Raw genomic sequence first — 13,058 nt, 5'->3', positions numbered from 1 at the left:
GAAGGATCACCAAGAAATAAAGTCTTACCGATGCTTTGCGTGTGAAAAAACCTTCCCTGAAAGTTCCTCTCTTCGGAAACATGAGAGTCAGCACACTGCTCCGGGAAGGGGAGAGTGTCCAGAATGTGGGAAGTTTTTCACTTGGAAATTAAGCCTGGTGCGACATCAGAGAATTCACTCCGGGGAGAAACCCTACGAATGCCCAGAATGTGAGAAGCGATTTACGTATCCTCATGATCTTGGAAAACACAAAATGACGCACAAAGGAGGAGAATGTGAGGAGGGTGGGAAACGGGACACAGGGACACACACTGGGATTCATCAGAGCAGCCACACAGGAGAGAAGCCCTATAAATGTGGGGAGTGTGGAAACTCCTTTGTTCAAAAGGGAGGCCTCTTTGAACATCTGAAGATCCACTCGGGGGAGAAGCCCTTTCAGTGCATCGAGTGTGGAAGGTTTTTCCTTACAAGAGGAGGCCTCAAACGCCACGGGCAGGTTCACAAAGGGGCAAAAGATTACAAATGTTTAGACTGTGGGGCAGCGTTTTCTTATTTGTCCACCCTTAGAAGTCACAACCGCATAAAGCACGTAGGAATGACGTCCCTTAAAGGCGATAGATCGAATGCAGAAGTGATGTCCTTTACATGCTCGGAGTGCGGTAAATGCTTTTACAGGAAAACGCATCTTTTGAAGCATCAGATCACTCATACCGGAGAAAAACCTCATCAGTGCCTGGACTGCGGGAAATATTTCGCTCAGAAAGAATATCTTAAAAGGCACGAGAGAGTTCACACCAGGGAGAAACCTTACAACTGTGGGGAATGTGGCAAGGCCTTCGCCCGCAGCCACGATCTTCGGGCCCACGAGCAGATTCACACAGGGATAAAGCCTTATAAATGCTCAGCGTGTGGAATGAGTTTCACTCATACGTCATCTCTTCGGAGTCATAAGAAAACACACGGCCGTCGGAAAAAATGAACAGAATGTGGGAAACAGGAGGAGTCCGTGCCCATCAGAGAATCCACACAGGGGAGAAGCCATATAAGTGTCGGGAGTGTGGAAAATGTTTTGCTCAGAAAGTAGCACTTTGGAAATATCCAAAGGTTCACTCAGGAGAGAAACCCTATAAGTCAGGGGTGTCAAACTCAATTTCATTGAGGGACGCATCAGCATTGCGGTTGCCGGGTGAGTGTGGCCAGGGTGGATGCGGCCTACTGGGTGGGTGTGGATGGAGTAGTGTGGCCTACTGGGTGGGCATGGCCAGCTCTACATCATTCGCGTCAAGGGTGCCTGTGGGGGCTTGGGTGGGACAGATCTGAGGGTCTCTGGCAGAAGGGGGTGGGACCAGGGCAAGTGCCAAGGCATGGTCCACTGGAGGAACCTCACTGTTCCTCTCAGGCCATGCGGGGGTGGGGGGCTTATGGAGCTAAGACTAAATGTGTTTCAGCATAGATGGCCACCACAAAATTGTACATTGGCTCCTGGCTGGCCTGGGCCAGGGCAGAGGGGGCCGTTCCCTCACTGTTTCCAGGATGGCTTCGCGGGCCACATGAAACCACTTCGTGGGCCACATGTCTGCTATAAGGGCATCAAGTGTGGAACATTTTTCTGTCAAGAATCAGCCCTTAGGAAACATATGAAAGTTCACATAGAGCATGGGTCTTCAAGTTGCCAAGTTTGAAGACACCTGACATAGAGGATAAAATTACAAATCTTTAGACCGCTAACTGTAAATGTCTCCACTACAATCCTTGCCTTCCTTTATTTGTACAGGGAGTCCTTGAGTTACGACCAAAATTGAGCCCAGCATCTATGTTGCTAAGGGAAACATTTGTTCAGCGCGTTTTGCCCCATTTTACAACTTTTCTTGCCACAGTTGTTAGTGAATCGCTGCCTTTGTGAAATTAGTAACGAATCTGGATTCCTCATGGACTGTGTTGGCAGAAGGTTGGAAAAGGGAATCAGGATAGTGCAACGGTCATAAATACGAACCAGTTGCCAAGCAACTGAATTTTGATCACATGACCATGGGGATGCTGCAGTGGTCCTAAGTGAAAAACGGTCATAAGTCGCTTTTTCCGGTGCCCTTGTAACTTCCAGCGGTCATTAAATGAACTTGTAAGTCAAGGACTGCCTGTATTCTCACATTCACACATGGAAGGACTCCCAGGAGAGTCTTGCCAAGCAGCCTGATCATCTCACTCTTGGACTACTGCCATGCGTTCTACATGGGGCTCCCCTGGGAGAGCATGTCAGAAGCTACACTGGGTGCAGAATGCAGTGGGCGCAGGCAGTCCTTGGGGCCCCTCGAATGACCTATGTTGTACTAGTGCAGGGGTGTCAACCTCAATTTCACTGAGGGCCGCATCAGCATTGCAGATGCCCTTGGGGGGCTGAGTGGGTGTGGCCAGAGTGGGTGCGGCCTAATGGGTGGGTGTGGATGGAGTGGGTGTGGCCTGCTGGGTGGGCGTGGCCAGTTCTACATCATTCGCGTCAAGGGTGCCTATGGGGGGCCTGGGCAGGAGTGGGACAGATCTGAGGGTCTCTAGCAGAAGGGGGTGGGACCGGGGCAAGTGCCAAGGCATGGTCCACCGGGGCAAGTGCCAAGATGGCCACCACAAAATTGTACATTGGCTCCTGGCCGGCCTGGGCCAGGGCCAAGGCAGCGGGGGCCATTCCCTCATTGTTTCCAGGATGGCTTCGCGGGCCACATGATACCACTTCGTGGGCCGCATCCGGCCCCCAGGCCTTGTGTTTGACATGTCTGTACTAGTGCTCTATGGATGCAAATAAGTCAGAAAGAAAGAAAGAAAGAAAGAAAGAAAGAGAGAAAAGAAAAAAAGAAAGAAGAAACAAAGAAAAGGAAGAAAGAAAGAAGGAAAAAAGAAAAGGAAGGAAGGAAAGGAAGGCTTTGTTAGCATAGAAAACAAACTTCTTCACAGTCTCTTGTATTTTTAGCAGAGACATTTGAAGCAAGTGGAAATTACTCAGATGTGCACTAAGTCTAAGCAATAAAAATGTGTAATTTAAAAATCCCGCCAGTCTTGGATATATAGAACATTGTTACTTAATGCTTACATTATTGTGCCTTTGGTTGGATTTTCATCCTTACTAAGAGGAAACGAGGTTACCCTTAATAGTAATTTTTTTCCTAATCGTTACTTCCATATTTATACTTTCAGTGGTAGGATAAGGAATAAAAAGAATTGAATTTATTTTAAAACATTTTCCTGGTCGATAAAAGCTTTCACAACCAGGAATTTTAACATGTCTTTGAACATGAGATACATGACAGAACAGCCATTTGTCTGAAATGGTGTAGGGTGTCCTGCCTGAGCAGGGGGTTGGACTCGATGACCTCCAAGGTTCCTTCCGACTATTATTATTATTATTATTATTATTATTATTATTATTATTATTATTATTATTATTATTATTATTATTATTATTATCATTATCATCATCATCATCATCATCATCATCATCATCATCATCTCAGGTTAAATCTTCCAGGGAGACTTTAAGACGTAGTGATTGTGAAAAAGATTTTTATGACCAAAGGTAGATCTTCCCTGGCTGTAGGTTTTCTCCTTTTCTCAAAAAAGCAAACATTCCCAAACAGTTTCCCTCTAATCCAGTGGTTCTCAACCTGTGGGTCGGGACTCCATTTGGGGTCGATCGACCATTTCATGGGGGTCACCAAGCAAGGCTGTCCGCCATTTTTTTTATCCGCCATTTTTTTCCCTTTTTTCCGGCGGGTGCCTTACCTCCCTTGGGCTGGGCCAGCTGGTGGTCGGCCTGCTCCGTCTCTGCCGCTTGCCAGCTACGCCTTGGCCGGCGCAGGGGACGGAACCACGCATGCGTGGCGCTCCTGGGCAGGGAAAGTCCTCAACTTACGACCGGTTGGGTAGTCCTCGACTTACGACTGGTTTAGTCCTCAACTTACGATCGGTTTAATCCTTGACTTACGACCGGTTTAGTCCTCGACTTACGACCGGTTGGGGTCGTGGCATTAAAAAGGTTGAGAACCACTGCTCTAATCCTTCAATTCGAAGGTCAACTGGGCTACAATTTCTAAATTCTCTAGAACGGAAACCCCGGGAGAAAGTTCATGGGTCCCGACTGAATTCATGGTCAACATCTTTACTGCTCTCTTGTCAAAGAGGCTGAGATGTCACCAGCGATGCCACACGAACGAGTTTGTGTGTGTACGTGTGTGTCCTGGAAGAAGCACTAGAAAAATAGGATCATTTGTTGATGACCACAAATGATGGGAATAGAATTGTGATACAGGCAGATCTTGACAAGGTGCCAAACTGGAAGACATCAGCAAGGGCACATTCAACAAAAGCAAAGGCCTTTGGGGAGGGAATGGAAACTGTCAGGATGGTGACTGAAAGGCTAAACAGCTTATGTAAAGATGTAATGCAGTGGTTCTCAACCTTTTTAATGCTGTGACCCCAACCAGTCGTAAGTCGAGGACTAAACCGGTCATAAGTTGAGGACTAAACCGGTCGTAAGTTGAGGACTTTCCCTGCCCGGGAGCGCCGCGCATGCGTGGTTCCGCCCCCTGCGCCGGCCGAGGCGTAGCTGGCAAGCGGCAGAGACAGAGCAGGCCGACCACCAGCTGGCCCAGCCCAAGGGAGGTAAGGCACCTGCCGGAAAAGGGGAAAACAAATGGACAAAAAAAATGGCGGACCAAAAAAATGGCGGACAGCCTTGCTTGGCGACCCCCGTGAAATGGTCGATCGACCCCAAATGGGGTCCCGATCCACAGGTTGAGAACCACTGATGTAATGTAATGTGGATGATGCAATAATATGTGTAATATAAACCACATTTAATGACAAACCACTGTTAACTGTATTTACTCCTGGGTTACCTCAGCGCAATAAGACTGTGCATGCTCTGACAGAAACATCAGATGGAGCAAAGCACCCCTGAACATTTTTTCAGTTTCTCGATCCAGTTTCCCCTTTCCTTGCTTTGTCCCTGTTGAATTTCTGCCTTGCTGATTTCTTCCATTCTGGCAGCAGGTTCAAGATCTTCCCAAATTACTATTCTATCCCCATTAGTTTCTATTATCAAGAAATAATCCTATTTTTTTTTCTAATGCCTCTTGCAGGACATTTATACATATGTCCAGCATTTTGCTAAGCCATCTATATAAATAAAAATGTACATGTTCGTTTGTTCAAAATCTTAAATCTCCAAAAGTTCTTCACCGATTGCTTTGAAATTTTGACACAATGTTGCATTCGAATACGCGCGTGTTTTTATATACCTACTATTATAGAGATGTCACACCTGTGACAGGTAAAAACGTGCTTTTTTTGAAAAACAGCGCCATCTGTTGGACGTAAAAGCAACACATGCATATATCTGCACAGACAGTTGAACGACAAAAAATATTGTATAGCCACAAGCATTGTGAAATTAAACATATTACAAACGTGCGCTTTCTCTTTTCTTTCTTTTCCATTTAACCAGACTGAGCCACAGCAACGCGTGGCCGGGTACAGCTAGTTTGAAATAAAAAATAAACCTGTGAATAGGACGGGAGCGGTGGTGCCCCGGTTCATGTCAATCGACACCCGAGCCAGTTTGATGTGCTGTAGTGGTTAAGGCATCAGTCCAGACACTGGGGGTCCTGAGTTCTAGTCCTACCTCAGGCACAAAGCCAGCCAGCTGGATTGCTTCTGATGGGCTGGATGCCAAAACAAAGCAAGGTTATGGCATAGACTTCAAAAGAGACCAGAAAGCTGTACTTGTGGACTTTGTCTGGCAAGAACAAAGAATGCTTATTTACAGGGAATATACACATGTAAAGCTTGTAAATACTGGCTGGTTAGAAAGCTGATAACAAAGAGTTAGGCAGCCCTCAGCTAAAGGTTAGGAACAGGGATGGCCGGGAGCAAATAGGATGTGTATTAGATAACTCCTGAAGCATTCATTAGCCAAGGCTTAGGAATGGGGACTGCTAGAGACCAATAGAATAATTGTTAGATTATTATTGAAATGTTTATTAGATGGTATTTCTTATATATCCCGCCTTCTGCTTTAGAGAAAATGTGTAAAGCTTTATTAATTCTATTGTTCGGGGTTCCTTGGCATTTTCTACCCAGGACCCTTTTTTCTTGGAGCGCTTCAATAAATAATAATAAATAAATAAATAAAGTAATAAAGTTGGAAGGGACCTTGGAGGTCAACTAGTCCAACCCCCTGCTCAGGCAGGAAACCCTATACCATTTCAGACAAATGGCTGTCCAGTCTCTTCTTAAAAACTTCCAGTGTTGGAGCATTCACCGCTTTTGGAGGCAGGTTGTTCCACTGGCTAATTGTTCTAACTGTCAGGAAGTTTCTCCTTAGTTCTAGGTTGCTTCTCAAAACCTACACCTCGTGTCTGGTGTTCTTCATCGACCTCAGCACCAGGCTCAGACCCAAATAGGGGACAACAGTCTGGCCCAGTCCCTCTTCCTAATCATTCTTCCGAAGGAAGCACGGGCAAAACCATATCTCTAACTCAGGGGTAGGCAACCTTGGCTCTTTTATGACTTGTGGACTTCAAGTCCCAGAATTCTTGAGCCAGCCATGCTGGCTCAGGAATACTGGGAGTTGAAGTCCACGAGTCATAACTGGCTCAGGAATAGCCAAGGTTGCCTACCCCTGCTCTAACCACTTGCCAGAAACACTGCAAAGATTTGAACAAAAGTCAGGACTGATCAGAAGTCTTCCAAAGAAGAAGAAAAAGCCCCAAAAAAGGACCATTTTTTTGAAGAACAGGGAGAGGTTTACAGGGAGTCCTCGACATACGTCCACAACTGAGCCCCACATTTCTGTTGCTCAGTGAGACGTTTGTTAAGTGAATTTTGCCCCATTTTACGACCCTTTCTTGCCACAGTTGTTAAGTGAATCACTGCAATGGTTAAGTTAGCAAAACGGCGGTTAAAGTGAACTTGGTTTCTCCCCCCCCCCCCTTGACTTTGCTTGTCAGGTCGCAAAAGGGGAAATCACATGACCCCCGGGACACTGCAAGCATCATAAATCTGAGCCAGTTGTCCAGCGGTCTGAATTCCGAATACGTGACCATGAGCAGGCTTGCAAGGGTTGTGTGCAAAAGGGTCCTGAGTCATTTTTTTCTGTGCCGCTGTAACTTTTGAGTGGTCACTAAATGAACCGTTGTAAGGCGAGGACTACTTGTATGGAGGCACTCAAAGTCAGATTTTTTTGCAACTGATCCAGCCAGAACTTTGAAGCAGAAATGGAGAAATCAGAGTGACTTTTCTCCTTGTGGGAGGGGGGCGGAGGGAGCTCCCCTTTAAGCCCCGCCCCGCCCCCCCTCCTCAGGAAAGGCAGCATCTACCACAGTCGCGAGTCCAGGGAGCAGCGCTCCCCCCCTCCCGAACGCCCAAATTGGAACGTTCCTTCCGCCTCGCTTCGTCCGCATGGCAAAGAAAATCCCGCTTGGACGTTCGGGGGCGGAGCCAATCTCGCTTTTCAGGCTTGTCTGCTGGCCAATCAGCACGGGAGGGAAAGGCAGCCCAAGATCTCATTGCCGAGGGGCGTGGCTGCCCGGAGGAGGCGGAACCCGAAGCCCCGCCCCCGCAGCTCCTGTCTTATGCGCCGCTCTTCCTGGTCGATGCGCGAATCCTTTTCCCAGAGATCCCCCCCCCTTTGAGGATCGGCGCTGGATCTCCTCGAAGGAGGCTGCTCGGCCCCGCTTCGGCCAGGTAAGGCTGATCCAGCCAGGAAAGCTTTTCCCCGCAAGGAGAGAGGCAGCTTCCAATGCCCCCCCCCCCGGTTTGCATGCCTTTGGGGAGATTCGGCATCCGTGTTTGCCTGCAAGGAACGGGTGCCCCCCCCTTTCCATCGAGGGGTGCAAATGAGAGTTGGGGGGGATCCTCCACTGCCGGCCAGCCTCCTCGTGCAGCTCCGGACGGTTCCGGGAAGGCGCTTTGGGGAAGTTGCTCTTTGTGGTCCGTCCGATCTAAAGCTGCTTTTTTGGGGTCCCCCCCCAAAGTCAACTGGGCTTTCGTGGGTTTTGTTTCCCCCTTTGGAAACGTTTCGCTTCTCCTCTGTCCGAAAAATTATTCGGGGTTCCAACTCATGCCGGGGTTGCGCAAGAATAAATACAAATGAGATCCAGACAGCTGGGAGCCAAGAAGAAATATTTATTCCTAAAAGCAAAACAGATTGCCTTTAGGAGCAGGCTGCAGAGAAATGGGGGGGGGGGGTAATAGCAGCAGCAGATTTTTATAGGGGGAGCTTGTCCGGAAAAGGGTCTACGTCAGGGGTCCTCAACCTTGGCAACTTTAAGGCTTGTGGACTTCCAACTCCCAGGATTCCTCAGTTTCCTATTCATGTTATTGGGCATTTTTCAGATCTATTTCTGCGGTTCTCAATTACGTCCAGCAGGAAAGCAGGTCTTCTTTCCACACATGGGGTGTGCAAGCCTCTCGTGGGGAAAGGTTCTCTTGCTAGGCACAGACTGGGTGAGGTCATCAAATCATTGATTGAGCTTCAAGATGGCTTAATTTCAAAGTGGCTTCCACTCTCTACAGTCAGCAGGACACAAATTAGCTGTTAAAAAAAATGCTTTAAACAATTATCAGGGCTATAACTAATTTAGGCTGTTTGCAACATCAGAATCTAGTAAATCTGTCTTGGGCTTTGCCCTGTTGCCATCCATATTATGGTAGAACTATTTACATTCACCTATACTCTAAGGCAGGGGTGTCAAACTCAATTTCATTGAGGGCCGCATCAGCATTGCGGTTGCCCTCGGGGAGTGGGGGGTGGGTGTGGCCTACTAGATGGGTGTGGACGGAGTGGGTGTGGCCTATTGGGTGGGCATGGCCAGCTCTACATCGTTCGCATCAAGGGTGCCTGTGGGGGCCTGGGCAGGAGTGGGACAGATCTGAGGGTCTCTGGCAGGAGGGGGTGGGACCGGGGCAAGTGCCAAGGCATGGTCCACTGGAGGAGCCTCACTGCCTACTGAAACCCCTCCGCCAGAGCCCATCAAGCCGGATGTGTGAAGTAGGCGAGGGCCATTTGCTGGCCACTTCCAGGCGATGGTGCATTTCTTCATTGCTCATAAAGGGTGACACCTCCCCAGCATGCACCCAGGGTATGGGGCCGACACGGCAGGGGCTGGTTCCTCGCTTCCAGACGGCCTTGTGGAGCTAAGACTGAATGCCTTTCAGCATAGATGGCCACCACAAAATTGTACATTGGCTCCCGGCCGGCCTGGGCCAGGGCCAAGGCAGTGGGGGCCGTTCCCTCACTGTTTCCAGGATGGCTTCGTGGGCCACATGAAACCACTTCGCGGGCCGCATCCGGCCCCCGGGTCTTGTGTTTGACATGTCTGTTCTAAGGCAAGACTTGAGTTGTCTTTTACTTGAGCTGTAAAGATATTGTTGAAAGGAAAATCAGGTCCAGTTCCAAGTTGGGAATAAAATGGAGGCTGCTCTTAAAAGAAGGTCCATTTATTGATGAGCAGAACCAACAGTAGCATGCAGTTCTGGAACAGCTGACCAAATGGAGTTGGGAGTGGGTGGATCTTTATGGGGCTCTGAGACTTTGAAGTTGTTGTGGAAAGAAAGGACTCCAGCCAGCACTTTGAGGAAGGAAAGATTTAATATGCGCAGGTTCAGAAAGCAAGGGGTCTGAACCCCGAGGGGTGTTCAGAGATCACATATATAGTTTATACAACGTATGCATTTCCTGACCCCTCTGGACCCCATATATGGTAATATTCTAAACATTCGTGTTCTCAGCATTCTTGATAGTATGGAAAAATACCAGACGGTTGAACATTGACACAGAGATAAAAATAGGGATTTGGCTACTAAGCAAAGCAAAAAACAAGATATGGCTTAAATGGTCAAGGACAGTGGGGCAGAATATTATCTCGAGACACAGCAATTTCTGGAATGCTGAATCCCTCCACTTTGCCCTACCTCAAAGTGGACATGTTTCTGGTGTGCGGTGAGATGGGCTTTTGTGTTTTTTGCAAGTCTAATGGCGGTGGGTTAATCCTATTAAGTCCTAATCCTTAGAATTTGGGTGGGGGGAATGCAAACTCTTAATCCCATCAGCTGTGGGGGCTGAAGGCCTTTTGTTTGTGGATAGATTGACCCCAGTCTTTCTGAAAAGATTGCAGTGTCCTAAAGACTGACCTCTTCATCTTTTTGCTTGAGGCTGAGGCTGCTTTCTGCCCTTTGTTAAGATTTTTCTCCATTTCTCTTTTTTTTGGAGAAATATAATATTCTTCCTCTTTTAATATTCCCCAAAATATTTCATTTTCTTGGGGGGGGAGTGCATTCTTACCACAATGTTTAATATTTCCCCATGTCTTAATAATTACCCAGAATAAGATCTTGTAAAACTGGCTCAGGAATTCTGGGAGTTGAAGTCCACAAGTCATAACTGGCTCAGGAATAGCCAAGGTTGCCTACCCCTGCTCTAACCACTTGCCAGAAACACTACAAAGATTTGAACAAAAGACAGAACTGATCAGAAGATGAGCCAGCAACAAAAGTCTTCCAAAGAAAAAGAAAAAGCCCCAAAAAGGACATTTTTTTTGAAGAACAGGGAGAGGTTTACAGGGAGTCCTCGACATACGTCCACAATTGAGCCCCACATTTCTGTTGCTCAGTGAGACGTTTGTTAAGTGAATTTTGGCTGGGTACATTTTCACTCTTACCAGATGCCATGTTAAGGGACAAAGATGAAAACCCAGTAAACTTGAAACCCAATGTAGAAAGAAAAATCTCCATCAGGGTCCAGTCCAAGCTGGGAATAAACAAATATGGAGACTGCTTTAGAAAGAAGATTCCAGTTTATTGAAGAGGAGAGCCAGAGAGAAAGATGGCTCTGCAAAAAACTGACCACACATAGTAGGGAGTGGTGGGTTTTTATACCTTCTTGAGATTTTGTTTGGAGTTGTTCCTGTGGCATGAACATTGACCTGAGTCTGTGTGTGCCTTTCTGGTATTCTGATGGTGGTGGGTTAATCCTATTATGTCCCAAGGGTCATATCCTGCTTCCCTGGGGCTGTGGCTGATGAGTGTTGGATTTTTTTTTTGATGTGAGCGATTGTTGATTATAGGGATCTTTATCTTTCTAATCCCAGCTTCCTGGCTCCAGTCTTTTGACAAGATTATCACATCTGCATTTCTGCAGACCTGGTTTCTGTTTGGGGCAGAGGGACTTGAGTGGGACTGGCTGGGTGAGGAATTCTGGGAGTTGGTCCACAAGTCTTAAAGTTGCCAGGTTTGAAGACCCCTGCACTAAACCAAACTGTCTCTCATCACAAATTTGTTTACCTTCTTTTCCTTGGCTTTAAAAGAAAAGAAAACAAACTGAGCACACATTTAGCAACAACTACTCTCCTCTTTGTGGTTCCAAACACATTGTTTAAGGATACATTAATCCGAATGGAAAAATCACTTAAATTTTGCTGCAAAGCATATGCTAGATCCAGAATGTCTGAATCACCTTTCTTATTACTGATCATATACAATATAACAGTGTTTCTCAACCTTGACAATTTTAAGGCATTTAAAGCATTGCTGGCTGTGGAATTCTGGGAGTTGAAGTCCACATGCCTTAAAATTGTCAAGGTTGAGAAACACTGCGTACAAGCTTTTCTCTTGCTTCTTGTCTGCTTCCTATCTAGATTATTCTTTTAAACCATGGCATTCTTTTCTCAAACTCCCCTTTCTACATAAAGTTACAAATCATTAACATCCTTACAAACAAAGCACGTACATTTATGAAGATCAAAGCTGTAAAGTTGACAGCTACGCTTATCCATGCATTCCACTCATCTTTTGTAATGCAGTTTACGGGAGAAAAACACTCATTTAGCAAAAGTAACTTTCGCTGGGTTATGGGTTTGCAATTTCTTCCTCTTCATTAGCACATGTGATAAGTAAAATAGAAAAATTAATTACGAATTAACTGAAGAAACCAGCTGATTGAAGTTGGTACTGATTAAATTATCTACCAGACTGCCTTTGCAACATTGACAAATTACAGATAGGAAACTATATTTGATCAAGACACACATTGTTGATTTAAAAAAGGCAGGCACAGCCACACTTCTCTGTGCATTAATGATTCACCTGTGGAGATGTTTACCAGCATCAAATTCCTGGGCGTGCAACTAACAAGTAGGCTGACTTGGTCGCTCAACAGTGAGAAACTGGTGAAGCGGGCACAGCAGCGCCTGCATTTTCTGTGTCGCATGAGAAAAGCACATCTTCCTTCCCCTGTCTTTACCACTTTCTACAGGGGGACGATCGCGAGCATCCTGTCATATTGGTTGACTCAGCCTTCCATCCTTTCGAGATCGGTAAAATGAGAACCCAGATTGTTGGGGGCAATATGCTGACTCTGTAAACCACTTAGAAAGGACTGTAAAGCACTGTGAAGCGGTATATAAGTCTAAATGCTATTGCTGTTGCATTAGAGTCTGGTTTGGAAGCATCACTGCTTCAGACAGGAAAGCAGTGCAGAGAGTGGTGAGAATGGCAGAAAAGATCCTTGGCAGTTCACTCCCTTCTCTCCAGGACATAGCATATAAGCGTTGCTTGAGCAGGGTCCACAGTATTGTCTGAGACACTACACATCCTCTTCACAACCTACATTCCTTGTTCCCTTCCGGGAGGAGGGGGCTTCGTGGCATCTGAATCAGAGCATCCAGATTCAGTCACAGCTTCATTCCATCCTGTATCAGCCTTGTGAACTCTCAAGCTTCCTCTTTCTGCTATGGATTCAGGATGGACAGTGATTATTTATATGTATATTTATGTAAGACTGTAGGTATATACGTATGTATGTATACAGCATGTCTGCATGTGTGTTTTGTATGTGTACACTTTTGAGAGCAGGCAACCGAATTTCATTTTTAATGTGTGCCAGTGTGCCCACAGTAAAAAAAATGACAATAAAAGTGATCTTATCTTCAGCCAGACAAATGGGGGTCTACAGGGATTCTCTTGGCCATCCCTCCCCTCTTGCTAAAAAAGGGGAAGGGGAGATCTCAGATCAG

The 13,058-nt window shown here is 46.5% G+C and overlaps 2 protein-coding genes across 2 annotated transcripts in view; both read left to right on the top strand.

Annotated features, from left to right (window-relative positions):
- Window positions 1-979, top strand: part of LOC107288192 (gastrula zinc finger protein XlCGF7.1-like) — a 4,629-nt gene extending 3,650 nt beyond the window's left edge. Inside the window, exon 2 of the mRNA XM_015816781.1 lies at window positions 64-979. Within this exon, the coding sequence (XP_015672267.1) occupies window positions 64-979 (916 nt within the window). The remainder of the gene's footprint in view (window positions 1-63) is intronic.
- A 5-nt stretch (window positions 980-984) lies between these two features.
- LOC107288182 (zinc finger protein 260-like) overlaps window positions 985-13,058 on the top strand; it is a 15,858-nt gene continuing 3,784 nt past the window's right edge. The window contains exon 1 of the mRNA XM_029284285.1: window positions 985-1,130. Within this exon, the coding sequence (XP_029140118.1) occupies window positions 985-1,130 (146 nt within the window). The remainder of the gene's footprint in view (window positions 1,131-13,058) is intronic.

Source organism: Protobothrops mucrosquamatus, unplaced genomic scaffold, assembly GCF_001527695.2.
Source record: "Protobothrops mucrosquamatus isolate PMUCROS unplaced genomic scaffold, P.Mucros_1.0 scaffold_119, whole genome shotgun sequence".
NCBI classification, from domain to species: Eukaryota; Metazoa; Chordata; class Lepidosauria; order Squamata; family Viperidae; genus Protobothrops; species Protobothrops mucrosquamatus.
The sequence above is the reverse complement of the archived record's forward strand: the minus strand, read 5'-3'. Positions and strand labels throughout refer to the sequence as shown.